The sequence below is a fragment of the Cydia pomonella genome, chromosome 7 (genome assembly GCF_033807575.1).
Source record: "Cydia pomonella isolate Wapato2018A chromosome 7, ilCydPomo1, whole genome shotgun sequence".
NCBI classification, from domain to species: domain Eukaryota; kingdom Metazoa; phylum Arthropoda; class Insecta; order Lepidoptera; family Tortricidae; genus Cydia; species Cydia pomonella.
In genome coordinates, this window is record NC_084709.1 from 8,014,151 (window position 1) to 8,038,854 (window position 24,704).

General features: G+C 38.9%; 1 protein-coding gene across 1 annotated transcript in view; it reads left to right on the forward strand.

Moving 5' to 3' along the window:
• LOC133519738 (afadin) overlaps positions 1 to 24,704 on the forward strand; it is a 164,792-nt gene that overhangs the window by 91,136 nt on the left and 48,952 nt on the right. The window contains exons 10-11 of the mRNA XM_061853800.1: positions 8,874 to 9,079; positions 13,966 to 14,139. Of these exons, the coding sequence (XP_061709784.1) occupies positions 8,874 to 9,079; positions 13,966 to 14,139 (380 nt within the window). The remainder of the gene's footprint in view (positions 1 to 8,873; positions 9,080 to 13,965; positions 14,140 to 24,704) is intronic.

The following is a 24,704-nucleotide window of genomic DNA, read 5'->3' on the forward strand; positions in this document are numbered from 1 at the left end:
TGTTGGTCGGTCAAGGAGAATGTAAATTGAAAGACAATTTTTAATTTGATGGTATCGACGGTTTATAAAAATGTTGCGGTGTTTGTAAAGCCACAGGTGGGGTAATTACGCGTATAAGTCACGCAGGCACGCGACAGTACCATCGGGTGTACCGGCGCAAGACGGGCGGGCGCCGGGCGCGGTACCGCTTCGTCGCCCGACAACTAGTGTTTATTACTGCAAGTAAACGAAAACCACAAACTTCGTAAACGCGCACAGGAAGCCATGCCGTACCTATATCTGCTCAACCTGTGCATGGCATAGTGTTGATTAATTATGCGAAAACCTTTGTGTGTAATTGTGTCCACCCTATACTGTTCTAGATGAAACGGCAAAAACATTAAAGAATACTTAGTTTTATTTTCACGACTATAACTAGCTAGGAAAGCTGAATGACCCACTGCACCGTTTAGTTAGTGTATAATTCAGTAGACGATCGAGGGTAAAGACTTTGTTACTCGAGCTTGACATTCGACCCGCTCAATAGTGTTTGTATAGCAAGACCGTGCCCAAACGAAATAACGGACTTCTTTCCTTGTCACTGCGATCCCGTAGTAGTTACCATTAACACAGATTTGTAGGTTAATGTAGACAATTTAGATACCAAACTTTGGGGATGTGATTTTGATGGAAAACTTTTTAACTCATAATTTTAGTCAATGATTTGGACTTTTTGATATTTAAAATCTAAACCGATTACATTGTATTTAAAGCCTTCGAAAAATTCTGTATTAATAAATATATTCACTTCAAAAAAGAAAAAAAAAGTGGAAACAAACTTGAGGCAGTTATGACTCGCGTACTTATTGTTGAACAGTGGCCTCGTTGCACTTCATTAAAGAGTCCTCCATTAGTGCTTGCACAATGGTTTCGTTAAACTTTTATCCCCTTCACAGGGGCGGATACCATCGATACCTTCTGCTCCTTAATTACTGATACAACACTTGCTTAAGGAGAAGCTCTGCAATGGTTCTTTTGTCTAAAAAGCTTAGAAATAATACAGATGTAATTGGTAGAAACACTTTCCCAGTTAGAAAGGAACATTCATTGAATTTCCCTCTACCGTCCATCATAATAATAAAGTTGGCCTGCATCCAACTCGCTAGTTTCATAGACAGAACAGAACTGAGCAGGTGCCTTTACCTTAAAACATTATTGCATTGCTTATGAGCGTCTAGTGCTGTGTAGTATTGAATTCAGTTTCATTTGGACTGCCGCATTGAAACCACGTGTGCACACTGACTCACCAACCGCGGCAGCAGTATCAAGTATGACTTCGACTAAGAGTTCGCTGTTCCTCAAACATGTTGATGAACAGATCTTTTAGTTCCAGACTTCGAAACGGAAAAAAGGAAATTGTTCTTGGTAATAACACGTCACTTGTTAATAACACTTAGTTCATTTTTAGGGTTCCGTACCCAAAGGGTAAAACGGGGCCCTATTACTAAGACTCCGCTCTCCGTCCGACCGTCTGTCACCAGGCTGTATCCCATGAACCGTGATTGCTAGACATTTGAAATTTTCACAGATGATGTATTTCTGTTGCCGCTATAACAACAAATATTAAAAAGTACGGAACCCTCGGTGGGCGAGTCCGACTCGCACTTGTCCGATTTTTTTAGCACTAGAAGATAGGTAAGTGATCTTGACGTGTAATTTTATCGTCTATTACTAGCCGACAAACCAGTCTGTCCACCTAGGTGGACGGTTAGTATTTTCTTTTCATAACCAACAACCTAGTTGGTTCGTTGTTAATTTTTTTTTCCTTACTGTCTACCTGGTTGGTTGTTGATTTTTTTTTCTTGACTAACTACCTAGTTAGTTTTTTTAAACACTTACAAAAAACCGTTAAATTGAACATAAAAAATACAAGTACATGACGTACATGATGAAGTACCTACATCACGACGAACTGTCTTCACAAGTCTGGGCAACATGGGTACTATAGCCGTTGTTGGGTCACTATGGAAGCAATTTGCTTGGACGTACGAGGAAATCGGAACATTTTGTATGAGCACTGTGAACTGTGAACGTGTTAAAACAAATTGAATAGAATCCCAATTTTTATGTCTTTTATGTGAGGTCTATCGCTGATTTTTAGGAGTCTGTACTACCACTAATATGGTCACATACACATACTGAAATTAACAATTGGACTAGTGAAATTTCCAGATCGTTTTGTATGTTGGTTGGTATATGCAGATTACCAACCGGCAAACCAATCATAAAAAGTTGGTCGGCTGGTACTAAAAGTTCATATTACTAACCAACCAACTAGGCCGATTGTTGGTTAAGAAAAAAAAATACTAACCGTCCACCTAGGTGGACAGACCGGTTTGTCGGCTAGTAATAGACGAATTTTATTATAAAACACTTGAAAAATGAGTCACAGCAAATATGTAAAAATTACATAATATATCATAACCATACGATTATTTACATTCTTTTGCTTTCATAAGTAATATAAACTAATATTCAAAAAGCGTTTTTCAGTAATGTTCAATAAAAAAACACGTCAAGATTGTTTACCTTTTTTATAATGCTAAAAAAACGAATTATAGCTAATTTAATTTTATGACTTAATCTCTTCGTTTTGGCATCGCACACATACATTTATAGAACTTAATTGTAGGTAAGTAATATCATTACAGAAACATGACGCAGATTTAAAAACCTAGGCTTGCAAATTGATAGACTGAATTGAAAATTTGATTGATATATTGAAAAGCTGAGAAGCTTGAACATATATTTATTTATTTTGCTCTAGCATATCACAAAAGGCACTTCACGCCTGAGACCTTTGTCAGCCAAACTTATACAAGTATGGCAGGATTATGTACGACGCTTTTATTTTTTCTTTACTTCGCGCGATAAATAACGCTTTTCGATTACATATTTGTTCAGCAATTTTCATTTTGAATCACATCGATCACACGAAAGTGTTGGCAGTGTAATGGAATGCCACAGTCTGATTTAGATACGTTAATATAATTTTTTTAATTAACGCGACATTGTAGGTATCACTTAACATTTTCAATCCCAGGCGCTCCATTTCCAATACAAAATGAACATGTCTAGCCGGTTCTTGGCAGTAAATGTATAAACTATCTATAAAATAATTGCTATACCCTAATTACGTAATAATTAATCAAAACTGTAGAACCGGACACTTAATATCGGCGTGATCCCCCTTCGTCTTCATGAATAGTTTATGTTTGAATGACTGCAAGTTGCTTATATAGGTATCGATTTTGCCTCCAAGCCAAACTCGACATGTGGCTAGGAAAGCTATTTAGAATGCTGTCAAATGAACGTGGCGACAGCTGATTTGACCCGAACAACCCACCTTCTCGTGTACTAACTAAATCGCACATGGTAAAAAACCCCACAACTTTTTTTGTTAAAGTTTACCTTTGTACGCGCTCTCAGCGTATACCGGTATTTTGTTTGTCACTACAAACGCCGAGATTAGTGCGCATACTTAAACAGACTTTGTGATCACGATATTACATATAAGTGAGGCATACATAAAAAGGTTGTGCCAATAATACTTTTTTTAGGAAGCGCGGTTATTTCGATGAGTTGTCAATTAATAATGGCTGATCGCTTTTGTTCGTTGATTCGATCAGCACATCGGCGGCTCTATTTGCTGTTATGATTGCTTGGCCGCCGCCGAATTTGATTGAAAATGAGATCAGGGGATTTCGCGTGACCCCTCCTACGAGTATCTCGTCGAGTCGTTTATTTTTTACCGCCCAACATCCAACTATTTCCACCAGGCTGCTGCAGTTTTTATATAGTTAGGTCCATATGTAACATTTCTCAGACATGACTTTTAAACTTCAAATAGGTTAAAAGTACTACTGTTGAATGGGCTGGCCTAGTGCCTATGAAGCCGATGGTCCTGGTTTCGAATCCTGATAAGGAATGTCCTTACCAGGATTTGTGTGATGAACACAGATATTTCCTGAGTCATGGATGTTTTCTGTGTATTTAAGTATTTATATATTATATATATCGTTGTCTGAGTACCCACAACACAAGCCTTCTTAGCTTACCGTGGGACTTAGTCAATTTGTGTAAGAATGTCCCTATAATATACCTAACAATATAATAAATATAGATATATATTTCAGTACTTAATATTCACAGAGTTACTGACCTGCTGCGAGTTTTAATTGTGGTCAACGAACATCTATACATCATACCCAAGTAGCATTGCTAGCTGTATAAGAGCTGTATATCAGTTTATTTGAATACTATAAGCTGTACATTTAGGCTGTACTACAGCTGTATAAGCGCTTATACAGCCCTTATAAGTTAAAAAAGGGCCCCAATTATACAGCTTTTCGCGGTATTAGAGCTGTACAGTAGCTGTACAGTAGCTGTACAGTAGCTGTACAAGCAATAGATAAACTGTATAATAGCTGTAATTCGGTGTAAATGGAAACCTTAGCACTACAGATTATCTCTTATAAATATGATTTAAGAATATCAGTTTTAAATAGGTTTTTAAGAAGAATTACAATAGAATAAAAAATATTCAAGTCTAAAAATGTCTTCTGTTCATTCGTTATATTTGTAATGGCGACAAATGACAAATATAAGTGGAAAGTAATAAAGTGCAGTTAAGATACAGGATCTTGAGAGCAGTTATATTACTATTGGTAAGTGCCGATTATTATTTATTGTGAACATGTGTATCTTTTCTGGCAAAATATTCACGCCCCTGCTTAATAATCAAGAAAAATATAACAAAAATATCTAAAAGTGGTACATAAGTTTAGTTTTTGTTTTTAAGGTTAAGGTTTTTTTTCTTTTAATGTTAATTCTAAGGTTAAAGTCAATTTATTTTAGCTGGTTATCATAATATGACAAGTTTTTGTTAAATATTTGCAAGTTTATCTTTAATTATATTTTCAAATATGTTTTTATTCATAGTAAAATGGCGACAGTATTTAAACAGCCTATAGGATAGTTGGAGAGCATCATAATCTTAGTAGCTGTACTATGTAATTAATGGAGTCACTTCTACAGCTTTTGGATTTAAATCAGCTTTGTAATAGAATATTTTTATACATTTGACTGTATTTCGGCTTTCTGTACATAAGTTATAATTCCCGTTAGAGATCCGTATTATAAATAAAAAACTAAAGCTGTAATATGACTGCCATTTATTCATTTAGTTTTATAATACACTCCTTGTCAGAAATCATAAAACTACTATACTTATATGAGTGCAAAATTACGCCAAAAAATTACTTTAAGCGACTTTGGTCAGAAATACAGACAAAAACTGTACAACAGCTGTCATTTATTCTTTTAGTTCTATAATAACCTTACAGACAGAAGTTATAACACCATTATACTTATAATAGTGTAAAATTACGCCATAAGAATTAATTTTAAATCGGAGTTGACAAATACTTTTATACAGCAACAAGTGCCAGGTGATCCTACACTACAGCCTCTATACAGCTTAAATGATAGAATAAGCTTGTAGCGTCACACAACACTTAAAGTTTTATAACGGAGTTTACAGATACTTTTTTACAGCAACAAGTGCCAATTGATACTACAATACAGCCTGTATACAGCTTTAACGATAGAATTAGGTCGAAGTGTCACACAACACTTAAAGTTTTATAGTAGATTTTTTATTTTCTGATATAACACCCCATGCGTACGCAGATTCCTTTATAATGATTTTATACAGCTTGAGCTCAGGTTAGTTTTCTCTGACACTCTTATAAGTCCCTTAAACCACCCTAAGTTCTAAATTGGCTGGTATATTGATTTTACCGACACTTAAATGCTACTTGGGTAGCGATCTACGAGCTCTTTCGGGCTCCCTTTTTAGATATGGCGTCATTGTCATCCGCATTCTTACTTGGAGCTTAATCAAAGTTTACACACGACAATTACATTTTTGAAACATTTGGTATCTTAACGATTTTTAATCAGAAATAGACCACAGTTAAAACTCGCAGCACGTGTTAACTCCGTCAAGACTTGCAAAAGTGCCGATATCGCTCGCGACTGAATAAAAATAAATAATCATGGGACTTAAAAAGTTAAAAATGTCAAAGTTTCGAAATTCCATTACATTTAATAACTTAAAAGAGCGATAAGAGAAAATATCGTAGGCAAGATCTCCAAAACGCATTTTCCTCACCGGATAAAAATGTCAAACTTCGTACAAAGCTAATATCAAACATAATCAGCCTATACCAACTTTAAAAGTCAACGGTCAAACACCGCCCTAATTTGTTTGTCTTTTACCTCACTGATTACCCGTACGAGTACGAGTTTCTGATTACTAGGGTATTTATCAATTTGGATGAGATGATTTATAAAACTCTTGAATAATTTATGCCCATTTTATATACCAATAAACTTTGTTTGTTTACTCGTATTATGGTGTCCGCGACGAACGACCGCTTCTATATATAAAATGAAGACACCATTTTATTCAGAGAGCGGTCGCCCACTATCATCTTAACTAGTTTATCTTCGATTTTAAGACTTTAGAGCCATTAAGTAAAATCTTCTCACGTCTGCAGACGATTTTCGCTACAAAGCAGTAAACTGCGGTTGCATCATACCTACCAGTTTCCACAGGGAAACAAATCAAATTATTTTAAATGAACTACTATATCAATTATAAACTGAAATAGATGTCGTATACGAAAAAAATTAAGAACCGGTACCGCTGTAGTACCGTATTACTGTGATAGTAATCACATTTTTTGTGTTCCGTAGCCAAATGGCAAAAAATGGAACCCTTATGGATTCGTCATGTCCGTCTGTCTGTCCGTTTATGTCACAGCCACTTTTTCCGAAACTATAAGAACTATACTATTCAAACTTGATAAGTAAATGTATTCTATGAACCGCATTAAGATTTTCACACAAAAATAGAAAAAAAAAAACAATAAATTTTGGGGGTTCTCCATACTTAGAACGGAAACTCAACTTTTTTTTTCATTATACCCATTCGTGTGGGGTATCTATTGATAGGTCTTCAAAAAATATAATGAGATTTCTAATATCATTTTTTTCTAAACTGAATAGTTTGCGCGAGAGACACCTTCAAAGTGGGAAAATGTCCCCCCCCCCCCCCCCCCCTGTAACTTCTAAAATAAGAGAATGATAAAAGTAAAAAAAAAAAACATATGATGTACATTACCATGCAAAATTATACCGAAAATTGGTTTGAACGAGATCTAGTAAGTAGTTTTTTTTTATGTCATAAAATTAAAAAAATGTATTTTTTTTTTCTTCTTGGCCGCTTTTTTATAATTTGCGGTGGCACCATGATTCCATTTTTATCGCCCGCCACTTTCGCACTTGTTAGAACCTGACAGGCAGGGTGCCAGGTAATAAAAATTAGACCTCTGGAGACGATTCCTGTGTTAAATATTTACTTAGCACAGAAACGAATGGATTGTGCTTTTCTCAAGTTCATTACGCCCACAACGTAGTCTAGAACGAAGTCTATTTAAACTCCGCCGTTTCGGAAATTATGTTAATTCTACGAATGCAAACGGTTAGTGTGTCACGGCTACTACGCCCGCTACTGCTGCACCCAGTTCGTAGCAAATTAACGTTTCAGCGCTACAACAAATTAGTCTACGAAATGTAGCCCCGTAGCTCTCGTACTCGTAGCAACAGTAGGTCGCGCGACAGCACTGTAGACGCTAATGATGTTGACACTAGAGGAGCGCTTGTCTACCTGACCCCGCCCCCCGTGGGGTCGAGTGCTCTCAGACCCACGATACCACTAAATGGAACGCGTCTCAAATACGAGTATGTGCCCTAACACTTACTGCTGAACATGACAAATGTAACAATGCCTTTTCGACGCCGGGAATGCTATTCTTCAGGTCAGGAGTGCTAAAAGGTTTCCATATGATAAAAGTAAATTGATTCATTCGTCGCAGCAGTTCACTAAACTAAGTGAGTCATTTGTTTATCGATTATTATAATCGATAACCTCGCTAATGACACGTACACTGCAGTACGTACAATAGAGCGGTCAATACCGCCTGTAGATGTACCAAATTCGTTTTATCTTCGGCGGGGGTCGGCAAGCAATTAACGTCACTTACGTTATGCACTACAGTTCCTTACGTGAAGGAGCCACTCGCATTCTGTAATTAACTTACTTTAATTAAGCCGCTGTAAATGAAAGCTTCCGCTACTTTGTCGCCTAAATGGGCCCAGTTAATTTTTGTCATTTAGCGTAATTTTGTACCTTGCTACATTTTAACCTATACACTTAACTTCGCTGTAGAGTTTTTAATACCATACGTAAAGGCAGTTAGTTGCGACATGTGTCACTGTAAAAACCCGTTTTTAGCTTTGAACGCGTTTTGCTTAGTTAAAACTAGTTTTCCGTATCGCCTCAGTGAAAACGCGTTTCATTTCAGGTAATTCGTACTATAGTAAGAAAGTTAATTGGCCCGAGTGAGTGACAAGACTGCTGAGGCCTATCTCGCAACACTACTATTCACGGCTGCAGGCACGAATAAAGTTAACCAAATGGGGTCGTTTCTCAGCAGCGGATTGTACGTACTTGTTGACTCATTTCGTGTTGTTTGATGAATCGGACTATACCTACGATCTACCAGTATATTTATATATAAATATTGATGTGTCGCCTGCTGACAAAATGTTTCTAAAATAGCGAATTTGGAAAATCTTTTTGTTCTATAGGAAACTTTAGACACGTCCTTCAACTCCAGAGGAATTTTCCAGTCTTTTTATGGATTTTTTTTGTAACTTGAATGTCTTTAACCTTACATGCTTACTGAAGATAAGTCGTTTTCCAGGCTCCATCATGTTCCACGTGCGGCGGCGGCCGGCGGACTCGCAGCCGCGACGGCGCAAGAAGAAGACCGCCGGCTGCGGGGCGGGCTGCGGCGCGGGCGGCAGCAGCGCGCGGCCCGGCTGCGAGCCCGTGCTCGTCGAGGTGGCGCCCGACGGCTCCTCGCTCGAGAACGGCCGCCGCGTGCGCATAACCGGCGATATGCTCGAGGTAACACCACAGTCTCATAACTCATAAGTTTGCCTTTGTACTTTCAATTATATATCTGCTGTACCTATCCTTGTTTCGTACAATAAAGTGTTTATTTATTACTTACTATTCAAAACCGCGGCGTCGCAAGAAAACCGCAAGATGAGAGCCCATGCACCGTGCTGCAACTATGCTTCACACCCCTATTTGGTATCATCAATTTAGAATATTCATTTAGTGACAAAAGCTAAACGATGCGCGACCAAAAGGTAAACGATAAGTTAGGAATTTTATTATGACTTCATAATCGTTACCGTAGTTTCTTTACCTTATCTGCCAAAACCGTACCGAGATTTATCGACTGTCTAGTTAAAATTGTAGACTGCAATTACACGACGGTAACCCTCAATCGTCATTAGACATGTTAATAAATGAGGAGATAAAACAAATTACGGGCTCCCGTAATTGTGATGAGTCTTATACTTTCCTAATGCGAGTATTGATGTGGTGACAAATACCGTCGCGTCGTGTGACACATTTGTCGGTTTCTGAGAAATAGTGCTAACTTTTGATCGTGGGCGAGCGTATCTATTTATGTATGTGTACCGCGTCTGCGTTGCGAGTGTCTTTTTTAATAAATTTACAAAATGACGCCAAATTAATTAATGAAATCGTTATTAGTTTTATGCTCATCATAAACGAAAGTAAACAACCCAATTAAGTATTCGTGCCATTAAGGTTAATAAATTCTTGGCGCAGTCGTAAACTTTAAGCTAGTGACTTGGTATAGATGCAACGAAATAAGATACTGATCAAATTTATATAGATAAGTTAGATCAGATCTATATAAATAAGATTAGTATTTTACTTCGTTGTATCTAATTCTATAATTAACTGTGCATCTAAAAGAGTGTACGCCTATATAGTAATATTAAATACATTATTTATATAACATTTACACAAATTTGAATAGACGCTAGGTATCCATTTCAAATTTGAATTTTAAACATAAATCCGAATATGTAAATTTATATCCATTTTATTCTATCCAATTATGACGAGACTCTAAGTTTATCTGTTTCAGCGAATAGTTTTGACTCGGATACTTTTAGAGCAACTGTACGAGTATACCTATACTTCACATATACTTAACTACTGACTCGCCCCGGCTTCGCACGGGTTGTAAAGCGTGATATTTTATATGCCTAATTTTTTTCATTAGCTTGTTGTGTGGAGTATGATTAGACTTAAATGTCAGTTTGCCAGACACAAAACAATAATGCGACCTCAAAATTTAACTTTGAAATGTTTCAATACGTAAAACATTACACCTTTCATCACCAAAATTCAAAAAGACAACATTTAAAATACCTACATATTCCTCTGCCTCCAGTCATCACCTAATTTGTAACAACCATTTACTTCGAAAGTCTGTTGTTGTCTGTTCCGAAACCCCAACGGTCGAGCTACGCACGTGGGTACAAAAACGCTTCGTATCAAAATGTAGGTAGAGCTAGACTTCCATTCCATAGCAGTGCACGAAAACGCTACGCACGAAATGACGTCACTGATACACGCGTTGCCTGTGGGCCTACCGCGAACACCAAAGTTCGCAAATTGCGGGCATCTTTATTTTTTACTCCAATCATAGCGTAGAATGACAGAGACAGATGCCCGCAATTTTTGAACTTCAGTGTTCGCGGTAGGCCCTATGTTGCGAAGTGCCCCCCACATACACGCTGGCGCGCGTGGCAGACGTCCCACTGCGACCCATGCTGGTTCACCCTAGGGACGAATGCCGTATCTATGGTGAGGGAGAGGGGGAGGGTTTTTTAAACCATAGGCTACGGTAAAAAGTCGCTTACCAGCAGACGGGTCGTATGCTTGTTTTCCACCGAAATGGTATAAGTAACATAGGCTATAGTGACTGCGTACAATCAGGCGGGCCGTGTGTTTGTTTGACGTGTATAGCGTGTGCGTGCGTAGCGTGCGCAGCGGTAGGGTTCCGGGTTCACGCGGTGTAGGCCAATTTGGGGTGTGGTGGGGCGCAGGCAGGCAGCGCCTAGCAATTGTCGCGTTCGCGAATCGAGTCACTTTTAGTGCGGCAGCTATAGTGTCTTTTAAACAGCATGGGTACGGTGACAGATAAATAAATAAAATCTCCATATAATTTATAACCTTGAAACGCGAAGTAGTACTGAGATGATATCTGTTACCGTACCCATGCGGCCATACTGTTTGAAAAATATTACAGCCCGCTTGTATTTTACGTGCGAAATTTTTAATTTACGATAACTCCTAAGATATTCAATCAATCACTATACAAAAACTAGTGCCTACGCCATACCTAGGGATTACTTGCCAAGCGGACCCCAGGCTCCAAGGAGCCGTGGCAAAATGCCGAGACAACGCGAGGAAGAAGAAGAAGATAACTTCTAAGATATTCATTTAATATGTATGGTGTAATGGGCGATTCTGTATAAAATACTCAATGTAAGTAACTAACGCATTTAATTTGATAATTATAATTATTAATACCGTATATGTGTAAATAGCTTTGCAAACTTGCTTCACATTATATGTGATCTTTTTTAAGATGTTAAGAATGTGTATACAAAGTTATACTTAAAAGATAGATTTATACCAACGCGGACTTTATTGTAGACCAATAAAATACAGACAATCTCACCATACATTGTGTTGTTACATATATCTCACACGGATTAGACAGCATTTTCGATTAAAGCTCCTAGACAGCTTGATTTTTTCCGACATCATTAGGAAACGTCGTTATATTTCAACTTAGCAAATTATACACCTAAACCTCCCTCAAAAGTTGAAAACCGCAAGAAAATCCGTTCAGTACTTTTTGAGTTTATCGCGAACATACAGGCAGACACTTCGCGGGGACTTCGTTTTTTAAGGTTTACTAATATCTACTGTTTGCAACCTGCGTCTTTTTTCCTTGAGTCATCCATCAGTGCTGAACGCCTCTATTTTATATCATTTTCTTAGATAGGATACTTTCCGTCTATCGAATGACGATAATATGAAGCCCCGACGTTCATACTCCGTTACATTACAGCTATTTGTGTGTCCAAGGCTGATGTTAAATAGTGTGGGAAAACCTTGTCTCAACAAATGTTACTCGTAATGACACATGCCTTCACTTAACACAGAACATGACTACGCATTTATTATACAAATATAGGACACGCATAAGATGTCGCGGGGCTCGTGAAAAAATGATTCAATGTAAACACACTACAAGTACAACAATCTACAAATACATTGGGTGTTTCATGAATAATTAAGTTTAATTAAATATGCTTCTCTATTGGAACTCTCATAGTGTTAGAAGCCTACGCAGTGAATGCTATCAGAGAATTACGTGTTAAATATACGTATTATTAAATGTAACAACTGCGAAGGAGGTGCCCTTTGATGAGAATTCAATGGATGTAGTGTAGGCGGCGGTGTTGTGTAGACTAGACCTAATCCTTCGCCGAGTCGGAAGACGTGCTTCCATTCACAGAAACGGTATTGTTTTGCAGATACGACATTGTTTTGCAGATACGACGTATATATAAATGTGCATACACTTAGATATAATTTCAGCTGCTACTCATCAATAGCATCATACATATTTAAAGTATAGTCCTAACGTAGTTGTTAGTGGTGTTCTTAAAAACGTGTAATATAATAATAATTCAGCCTATATACGTCCCACTGCTGGGCACAGGCCTCCTCTCATGCACGAGAGGGCTTGGGCTATAGTCCCCACGCTACAAACAAACCAAATAATAATAATAAATAAATATTATAGGATATTATTACACAATTTGACTAAGTCCCACAGTAAGCTCAATAAGGCTTGTGTTGAGGGTACTTAGACAACGATATATACATAATATATAAATACTTAAATACATAGAAAACACCCATGACTCAGAAACAAATATCTATGCTCATCACACGAATAAATGCTCTTACCAGGATTTGAACCCGGGACCATCGGCTCCATAGGCAGGGTCACTACCCACTAGGCCAGATCGGTCGTCAAACAAACGTACCATTAATAAAGGTACAAGTTAAACCCGGCGACGTGAGGCGAAGCAGCGTCAGTCGTGACGCGGCAACGTGTCGTCTGCCTCGCCTCACGTCGCTTCTATGTATTTCTATGAGATACCATTCGAATATGAATGAATATGGAATTATGAAGAATTCTTATTATGTTATTGTTGATATACCCACAATGACATAGCGCTGAAGATTTAAATGTTATACGAAATGTCAAATGTCAGAATATTGTGTGGGGCTTCTATAATAAGGGTGTATAATTTAGTTACCATCAGGTGTGGGCCCTTCGTTTCTTTGAGACCATTATGATGCATTAAAGATTGTAGGCGTTGCACCATATCAAAAGCTCGATCAAAGATTATAAGGCTAAAGTCGCTGAAAGCGCATTTACAAAGACAGATTTACCTTCTTGTGGCGTTTTAGGCAAAAAGTATTATACATATACAAGTATACTATACAAAGTATTATGCATATATATATTGTCTGTAATTGTCCATAAGGACGGTCTCTAATTGTGTCTTTATGAGAGAAGTTGCTTATAAAACGGCAGCCAACCATGTGGTGCCTTTTGCCCGAAAACGCCAAATTTAAAGTCGTAGCGTAGCCGTCACATGCTGAACTGCCGACAGTCACGCGCATTGAACGTTGCATTAATTCCCGTGTGATGGAAATGCGCCTAGGATCGTGTTTTTCAAACGTTGAGATATGCATAATAGTATATTTTTTTACATGTGCTTGCATTGTGCGCTCAATGCTATCCTGTTGATCGCCATACTGTGATTATTGCTATAAAAAAACGTACATTCTTCTCACAACCTTGTCCTTAGGTGGGGTCGGGCAATGGCACGGCGCTCCAGCTGTACGGGCCGTCGATTCAGCCGCGGCACTGCGTGGTGGCGGCGGGCGAGGCGGGCGGCTACGTGGTCACACCACTGCACGCCGACGCGCACGTCTACGTCAACGGGCGCCGTGCGATCGCACCGCACTCGCTGCCGCTGCAGGTAACCGAATGTTCATGTGCAGTCGGCAACGGAACGCCGCTCGGGGTGTAAGGGCCTTCGATCCAGGCATACTGGGTGATGGCAGCGGGCGAGGCGTCAGCTATACATACCGTCAAAAGGAGTGAATAGGGACGGCGGGGGGAATAGGGACAAAAACGGGGAATGACATTACCTGATAATTAAAAAAATATATCAATCACAAATTGTATCCTGGTATTGAAAATAATAGTAGATTATATTCTTTTGGTGAAAGACACGCTGAAAAAGCATAAAAGTCGTGATATGTTGTCAAACTAACAGTTGGTTTGGAATTTAATTGAGAACCTACATAATTAATCACATGATAAGTAAATATAATCTTTATTTGTTTTGTTAGTAAAAATGTGAAACTAGAGAGATCCATGAAAATTTTGAAAAAGTACGAGATTTATAGGAACGCAAAGGGGGTGAATAGGGATGACTGAGGGATGGACGGGAACGGCTCTGGTAGTTAATAGGGATGCAATAAATGGGAATAGGGACGCCAAAGGGTGAAACGGGGTAGGGCTGCCAAAAATGTTTTTAAAATTAGTTATTCTTTGTTTAGTGGTTGTAATGTTTAGGAAAAGTACAATGAAACAATCCATATGCTAACTCAAAGAGAACTGATTTATTTCCACCAAGCCTACCCTCAGTACATGCATTCTAAACCTACCTACATATACAACATGTCCCCTTTTCATAACGGGCTCTATGTAAGCATACTTAGGTATAAACATTATAATTGTCTTGGTTAGACTTTATCTTACAAAAGCCTAACAAGATAACAGAACAAAATGATTACATAATTTTAACATGCTATTTTTTATTTTATTTTTTACATTGTATGAAGTTTACTTATTTAAGTACATGCCTTTACTACCGCCAACTACAATTTGTATATTTTATAGTACTTATATATTTATCTATACTATTTAATTATTTATTTGTTTTACATGTATTGTATTAATCCTAAATATAAAAGTGAGTTTATTTTAACATAAGCACGGGTGCATTAACTGCATAGTTACATTTATTTAAATTACGTATTGGCCAGAGCAGTATCAATACTAATTAGGTACAAATATTTATTAATTTGGTAACTTAATTCAATATATTACATTTCGCATTTACAACTTGTATATGGCACAATACTTACATAAGTACTTTTAGACACTATGGTGTAGTATTTTTACGATACCTACTTAGGTGGTAGGTATATGTATTACAAACGGTCGGGTGGATGGACCTGCCGGCCGGAGCGCGTTACGTAATAACCACCTGTGTGCGCGCGCCCGGTATTATTGCTGACAGTGCGTTGTGATTGTGTATCGGAATTATAATTATCATTGTCTTCGAAATCGTCGTAATATTTATTAGTTCGGTGATTTCGGTCGCGGATTCGTTGATCATTCTCACTCTTTTGATCATATTGTGGTTGTGATAAAATGTGTTGTCTGTTTCTGCGGTATCGTGAGCCATCCGGCGCGCGTAGCCAGTAGGAACGTGGTTGAGCCGCTTGACCTTCGACTCGTGCTGGCATCCATCGTGTTTGACGGCCAGCGTTTGATTCCCGCATTCGTACCTGCTCGTTTGGATGAAGAGGTTTTAACGGCCGGGTTCCGACATCATAATGTTTTTTGGATTTTTCATTTTTTTCTAATCGACATTTTTGAACAGCTACTAAATTTGGTAACTTTGGCGCAAGTAATTGTTCTGAGACAGGCAATCTGGTATTGAGCCTCCGCGCCATAAGAAGTTGTGCCGGGGAGTATGACTCGCCGGAGACCGGAGTATTGCGGAAGTTTAAAAGCGCCAAATATGGATCCGTGCCATCACTCTGCGCCTTTTCCATCAACTTTTTCACCGTTTGGACATTTCTCTCTGCAAGACCGTTGGATCGAGAATAGTAAGGTGAACTCGTGACGTGTTCGAATTCCCATTTTTCTACAAAAGATTGGAACACTGCCGAGGTAAACTGTCGGCCATTGTCCGATACGAGTTTCTTGGGAATACCGTGGCGGGCAAAAATGGACTTGAGTTGGATAATTATGGTTTCACTACGAATGTCAGATAAAGAAACAACTTCGACATATTTGGAATAATAATCAACTACTAAGATGTAATGTTTGTTTCTAAATTCAAATAGATCAGTCGCTAGCACTTCCCAGGGTTTCCCAGGTACTTGATGAGAGCGCATCGGCTCGCGCGGTTGTGCGGCGCGGCGCTCGGCGCACGTCGCGCATGCCGCTACTAGCGCCTCCACCTGCGCCGACATGCCTGGCCACCACATCACGTCTCGTGCTCGGTACTTGCATTTTTCAATACCTAGGTGCCCCTCGTGAATTCTATGCAGCATTTCTTTCCTAAGGCTAGTGGGTATTACAACGCGATTGCCTCGGAAAACTATACCTTTTATTACATGAAGCTCCTCCTTTATACCCCAGTAAGGCTTAGCCTCACTTTCTAGGATATTTTTGGTATGTGGCCAGCCTTTCAGGCAATATTGCCTAACGTTCCCGAGCCCTGGTTCTTTATCCGTTTCCTCTTTGATTTTCTTCAGTTTGTCAGAACTAAAGTTAACGCTGTCGTACAGGGCGTTTACGTGAACATCAATGTCACTTCCAGTTTGCTCGTCGCATGCGTCGTCGGTCGGGGCGCGCGACAGCGTGTCGGCGACATACATTAGTCTCCCGGGAACGTATTTTATCTCTATAGAGTACTTTTGTAGTCTCAGTAACATTCTCTGTAGTCGTACAGGCGTATCATTGAGTGCCTTTCTGAATATAGCCTCTAAAGGTTTATGATCGCTTTCCACTAATACACTTTTATGGCCATAAATAAATTGATGGAATTTCTGGCAGCCAAACAGAATCGCCAACAATTCTTTTTCAATCTGTGCCCAACGCGTTTCGGCAGGCGTGAGCGTGCGGGCGGCAAAGGCGACCGGCCGCCCACTCTGCAGCAAGCACGCGCCCAGCCCCCGCGAACTAGCATCTACTGACACCACCACCGCCTCCCCGGGGTCATAATATCGTAGCGTCGGCGCCTCCATTAAACATTTTTTTACTCTTTCAAATGCGCTGGTATGAATTTCATACCACTGAAATTCGCTGTCTCTCTTTAGCAGTCCTCTCAATGGTTCTACCAGTTCAGCATAGTTTGGCAAGAATCTCGACACGTAATTCGTCATCCCGAGGAACCTCTCCAAATCCTTCCTGCAACTAGGAGGAGGCATGTCCCTGATAGCCTTCACTCGGTCGCCGTCGGGGCGCATGCCCTTAGAGTCAAACACGTGACCTAGATATTTCACTTCTTCTACGCCCAAAACACATTTTTCTTTATTAAACCTCACTCCGTTGTCCAACGCGCGCTGTAGCACGGCCTCCAACCTCGAATCATGCTCTTCTTTTGTTCTCCCGTACACGAGCAAATCGTCGATGAAGCATTCCACTCCCTCCATAGAAAATATCTTAACCATTGCATTATGGAATACCTCCGATGCGGAACAGATGCCAAAAGGTAAACGTAAAAATTTCCATCTCCCAAATGGTGTGGCAAAAGTGCACAGTTTTGAACTATAATCATCAAGAACGATCATGTAAAAACCCTTGCTAGCATCTAAATGTGAAAAATATTTAGCGCCCGACAGATTTGCTGTAACCTCGTCTAGTGTGGGAAGTTGAAAGTGACTACGTTTGATTGCCTTATTCAAATTTTGAGGATCTATACACAATCGCAACTTGCCATCCGGTTTCTCAACAAGAACAATACTCGACACCCAGTCGGTAGGTTCATCCACTGGCTCTATAATGCCTAGCTCGTGTAGACGGTCCAGCTCCTCTCGCAATCGTGGCCTTAATTTAATAGGTATTTTCCTTGATGATCTTACGACCGGAGGAACTGACTCGTCCACAGTTAATTTGTGTACACCCGGTAAACGACCAATCCCCTGAAACACAGTTTTATATTTACTTACTAAATCATTGCAGTTACTATTATTGGAAATCTCGTTTACTCTCTTAATTAAATTTAATTCATTGCATAAATCTCGTGACAATAAATTATTACAGTTAACGTTTAGCACGTAAATTTTGCCTTTGCATTTTTTCTCACTGTTATGATGCGACAATTCAGCTATAAAATATCCCACCACAGGTAAAACGTTCCTACTAACCTCACGCAATATCGTACCAGCATTGCTCAAAATGTCCTCACTGTAGCCTGCCGCCCTGAAGCTGTCGCGCGACATGACGCAGGCGTCCGCACCACTGTCCAGCTTAAACGTCACAGGAACTCCGTTCACCGCCACACTCTCGAACCACCCCTTGCTGTCGACCGACAAAATCTCCACTCCCTGTATTATCAGTTCCTCGCAATCACTTATCTCGTCTGTAACATTATACACTTCCCGCACATAATTACTTCGGCAACACCTCATAAAATGTCCGACCCGATCACATCTGAAGCATTTCACCTTGTACGCGGGACACTGATCACGTTCATGTACGTAGTCGCAGTTTGAACATTTAAATTTAGAGCCAGTCCCGCCACGGTACTGTTGTTGCGATCGTCGCGTTATCGGCACACCTGTTGCAACGGCGCGAGATGTGGTCGGCGTCGGCGTCGGCGCGCGGCGGTGAGGGCGCACGCGAACTTGCTCGACGTCGGCGAGCGGTGCGCTTGTACCTCCCCGTGTCGATTCCGCGCTCGCTCCGCCCCGCACTGCACCCGCCTGCTCACTCGCTAATTCTGCTGCGCGACACCAAGCCGTTGCATCTTCCAATTTTAAATCCCGCTTTCTTAACATTCTCTCTCTTAATTGACCATCTTTAATTCCCCGGATTACTTGAGTTAGAATTAAACTTTCCCTCAATGTTCCAAACTCACACGTTTTACTTTTCACACGAAGTGACGCTAAGTACTTTTCAAAATCTTCACTCGTTTGATATGTCTCAAAAAATAAGTGCCGTTCGAAATTAACATTTTTCTGTGGGTCACAGCGGTCAGCGAACTTTTTACATAACGCCTCATAATTACTTTGTTCGCTTGAACTAATATCAAATTCTTCATATAGGTCACGGCCAGTTTTCCCTATCACATGAAGTAATAGGGCACATTTTTCACGACTTGAGGACTTCTCTCGGCCTGATGCGATTAGGTACCAATCGAACGTTTGTTTCCAGTCCCGCCAGTTATCAGCGAGGTTTCCCGTACCCAACATGGCGGGTGGTTGTTGAACCGCCGTGTACGCTGTACCGCTCGCGGCCGCACCTGGCTTACGCGCCGTCTTATCACTTTTACTTTCACTGTCACTCATCTCCACTAATTAACTGTTACAGTCTTTTGAAGGATCTAACACGAATAACCACACCTGACACCATGTAATGTTTAGGAAAAGTACAATGAAACAATCCATATGCTAACTCAAAGAGAACTGATTTATTTCCACCAAGCCTACCCTCAGTACATGCATTCTAAACCTACCTACATATACAACAGTGGTTTTGGTAAATAAGTAGGCACCAGGCACTTGCTAACAACAACTTAAAACAGGCGTAATTTCTGAATTGGTTTATGTATATATAATTATACGAAATACTTGATTTTTTCTGACCTTTGTACTAAATTCCTTTTTTTGTACTACAGGCACGAGCCTACCTAAGCGTCTGTAGATACCTACCGAATAAACATTAATGGTATATCTTATTTATATTTTTATGATTCGCGTTTTAACTTATGTATAATATTTTTAATAGTGCCCGACCGAAGTTTTGGTGTCGGCATAAAAATCGTGTTTCGCCCGAATGTTCGGTTTCGGCGCAAAAACCGCCGAACGTTTGGGTCGCACCGAAACTTATGAATTTGTGCTTTAGTATCTATTTTTTTTGTGTAAAGACTTCAATTTACTAAGCAGACACCCAAAATGGATACATAAATCAAATGGTCTAGAAACTATTTATTTTTATAAACGGAACCAACGATATAGAAGAGAGAATATAATGTAAATAAATTGGTAAAATTTTCGAAATATAGTCAGATGCGCCGCATAAATGCGTGCATATACATTTTTGACGCGTTTCGAGAACCTGCAAATCACTAAGGTCTGACCGAGATCTCGGTCTCGGTCTCGGTCTCGGTCTCGGCATTCTCGGCCAAAAATCGAGCCGAGATCTCGGTCTCGGCTCTCGGCCAAAATGGGCCGAGATTCTTGCCGAGACCGAGAATAGGCAATGAGTTATCATTGGTGAATTTGAATTTTCAGCGCACGAGAGCCGGGGTCTAAGCCACTCGTTGGTTGCATCGCCCGGTTGGTGTGACGTTTTTCGTAGCCACATTTTAAGGCAATTACTTATCAAATACTAAGTGTTGGGATCGATAGGCGCGGTTGCAAGTAATCACTTGTTCATTTGGTTTTTTTCGTTTTGTGGTTGTTCTTATTGATGAATAAATGAGTGTATATTGTTATCGGGATGTAACTTAGATTAACTTGTTGTGAGTGGAAGATGACACTGGATATTTTTAATACTAAATATATTTGTGTCAATGGAAAAAAGCAAAGCAGTAGATAAGTACAAAACGACACGTGTGGCGGATATTTTGGGATACAATATAGAACTCTTTATTTTGATTATTGTTATTTTACCTCTTTTTGTGCACATCCGTACTGAAAAAACCGACCAAGTGCGTGTCGGACCACGCATAATGGAAGGTTCCGTACCTTCATACAATACAAAAAAGCCGTACAAGCAAAAGAGCGTATGTTAGTGGCACTTTCGTTGTTTTAATAAGAGATCAGTTTTTTTATAACTCTTAAATGGCTTAACCGACCATATTCAAAATAATTTTCCTGAAAAATTATTTGCTTATTAAGCTTTATTATTTAGAATTTTTTTAATGGTTTTGCTCTCCAGGTTCAAAAGTTAGAGGGGATCACACAATTTTTTTTTGAAGCGATTATTGTCAAAAGTATTTACTTAATCAAAAAAAAGTTTTTAGCAACCTTTCTGTATTTTTAAAGACCTATCTAATGATGACCCACATGATTTTTTTTTTTAACTTTTTGTTACATTTATACGGAGTATATACTGTCGCTAGATCATAGATGCTGCTTAAATCATCTGTAAAGATGTACAAGGCCTGAATGTGTATATTTGAAAATATATTTTACATATTTTATAAATATATTTTTGTTTTCAAAACTAACAAGCGACTTACATAATACATCTACACCTACGTTCCAACTTTGGTTATAAAATATACCGTATAGTTTTTGAGTAAAATGGCTGTGACACACGCACAGACCAACAGACATAAGGACATGACGTAACTACAAGGGTTCCATTTTTGCCATTATGGTTATGGAACCCTAAAAATACTACTTAATAGCGCTACGAATTGATTATGATAACTTTTTTCTGATAAATCGTCGAATTTTGACTTTAAAAACATTTTTAGTGCAAAATTCGTATTTTTTTTTCTATTTTATAAATTCTCGGTCTCGGTCTCGGCCGAGAATCCCATTGAATCTCGGTCTCGGTCGGACCTTACAAATCACATTCGTTTAATTTATTCTTATGATTTAACTTCTCGCCTATAATTTATTAAGTTCACCTTTACAATGCCCCAGTACCTACTTACCACTCCTTTTTGAATTCATTAGCTCCACTGTCTGACCTGCATAGTGCGGCACTTGCCAAATCAATCCAAAACAAAGCAGGTATAGTGTGCTTCTGATGGTACCAGCTATTAATCGTTTTTCGTTTCATTAATTTCTGTAAATTCGCTACCAACAAGTTCTTTTTGCAAAATAGAACGCACTGTTTAGGTCACTGGAATAAACTGGCTGTCAAGCAATATTTTTCATCCCAAATTTATCTGTTTTTATGGATTTTTCCTCAGCGGCGGGTACATGTTCTCCTATGATAGCAGTGTAATGTTGGGGCCTTGTTAAATTACTTTATTCATATTTTTCGTACATTTTGTAATCCATTAATGAAAATGCCACGAGATTAGTCTTTTTCATTTCTCATGCTCTGAAAGAGAGTCATTGTTATTCATGAAGTGTGCAGAAAAGTATAAATTACCGTATCACTAGAGCATATTAGTTTCTAAGTACGATTTTTTTTGCGATAATCAATTGAAGTTTTGTTTTCCATGGTGGATCCATTCTAATATTTAACTCCTAAATTGTTAATTGAAAGTACCCTCTAGAAATACTATAAAAGTTTATAAATGTTTTTTTATAAGTTTTGGTCATGTTTTTCTTTAAAACATGTGCACTTTACTTTCCTCGTATTCGAAATGAAAAGTAGTGTTTAACTCAGATGAAAGCATCATTTCAGCCTTGGACTATTCGAGGGGCAAACTACCTCGACTGAAATGAGTGCCTTTCATCCCTTGGTTAACAATCTACTATTAGTAAAATCCTGTACAGCTAGCCGCGATTGCTGCTCTGCAATTATTTTGGCCATTTTTATAGGTCCCTGTATTGTATATTTTTCTGATATTTTAAACTGTCCCTACGCTAATGTTTCCTTTCTGGAATTTCGCGAACCGATAAGATATTTTTAGATTGTAACTAACTACTGGGCTATTTTGTAAAATCTTCAATCCTATGATGGTCTCCAAATGTTTTAAATATTTGATTAGCATTGAATACCTTGCCCGTGCACCATGATTGCACGGCTAACTTATGTTCTACATTAATTCGATGCATTGGGGAAAATATTTGACTGTTGGGAAACGAATATATAACAATTTATGAATAAGAGCTTGTTGTGAGCAGTTCGTCACTTGAGTGGCCACTCAGTAAATTGAACAGGCGTCATTGGAGCTAGGTTGATTGTGACCTTTAAAAATTAAAACTTAATATAGGTAGGTTTTTAAAGGGTCGGCAAAGCGCATGTAACACCTGGAGTTGCAGGCGTCCATAGGCTGCGGTGACTGCTTACCATCAGGCGGGCCGTATGCTTGTTTGCCACCGTCGTGGTAATTTTATTTTACGTTTTTTTACTAAACTTGTTTTATTTTGTACCACCTATGCGAATTATAGGTATTTACTTTTTCATGGGTAACGGTCCAACCAAAAGAACCAAAACAGAACCTTCGGTTTCTGTAAAAAATCATGTTTCGGTCGGACACTAATTTTTGACAACCCTGATCACTTGTCCCTATTGGTACCTTACTCGTCCCTATTCAACCCGAATTAAAAAAAAATACATTTAACCAAAATAAATAAATAATAATAACACTTGTGAGCTCATAGAAATATTCCTTTCAAATCTCAGTCAAAGTTCAAGACTGTCCCTATTCACCCCGTTTGATGGTACCTAGTCTAGTCATAAATTCTGCAACTACGTTAATAATTATAAAAATACATACATAATAAAATAATTATAAATTAAAAGTTGTAAGTCAAATTGTATATATTAAACAGAGAAAGTATTTAGAAATCCAAAATGCCTAATGTTTGATTGTTCCATTTTGTCATCCCTTGCGTTAATACGTGCTTTCGAATGAACGAACGAAGCGCCACCACAAAAATACATACCACTTTTTCTCCACCTCCATCCGTTGTTTCGATTTTATAGCTTTTAATAAATTCTGTAACAGACTTAATTTATATATAACTCGAGTAGAGCATGCCTTGTGCTGTTATAACCAGAGGTTAAACTTTGGTTTGCCGAGAGTCAGTAAGTTGCTTCAATAAACTTGGAAAATTCATCCATATTGATGTTTGGGAAGAAGGAATTTCGTCTTTTAGGTATAAGGTTTAACAAAATGTCATTTTTTATTCTGGGATATGGTTTTGACAAGAGGTTGAGTTTAAACGTCTAAGGGCGTCTGCTAGCTGGCGCGGGTGCACAGAGCGGGCGCACACACGTCTAGTCATAGTCTCTAAGGACAGTTTACTGTGTCCGAATTTATGGCAAAACTGTTCACGCCTATTATACGAGGCACACTTTTCGTCAAAAGACGCCTTATTTACTGCCGCTACCGGCAACAGAATGCCATACCTTGCGAAAAGCTAATAGAAGAAATAAAGGCTCGGCGTTTGCCACTCAGCAAAAACGGAGGGGTATACACAAGACGGAATAAACATAAAATAAAAGTACGGTACCCGCATTCACATCGTTCCGGATTGCCTCTGTCGTATCCAAAAAGATCATTTACTTGGGATGTTAATCAATAAGTATTGTACCTGTGGCCGCACGTGCTTGGAAGCTTGAAAATCGTTTTGTAAAACTTGGCCGTCAATTAGGTTTTCACGTTTAAGTGTTGAATACAAGGAAAATGTTTCAAAACAAATTAAGAGCAACAAAACACTTAGGCACAAATTCTGACTTTGTGGCATAAACAAGGCTCAGTTCAAGCTACTCAATTAACCAATTAGAGAGGAAGGATATTTGTTATTTCAGACAGTTTCAGGCCCCGTTCGTACAAAAACATGCTTCACTTATCTCGAGGGAATTCAAATATATTATTCAGAAACTATAGGATTTCAATAAACAATGAAAAAATATTTACGTTCCGTTTTCGAATCA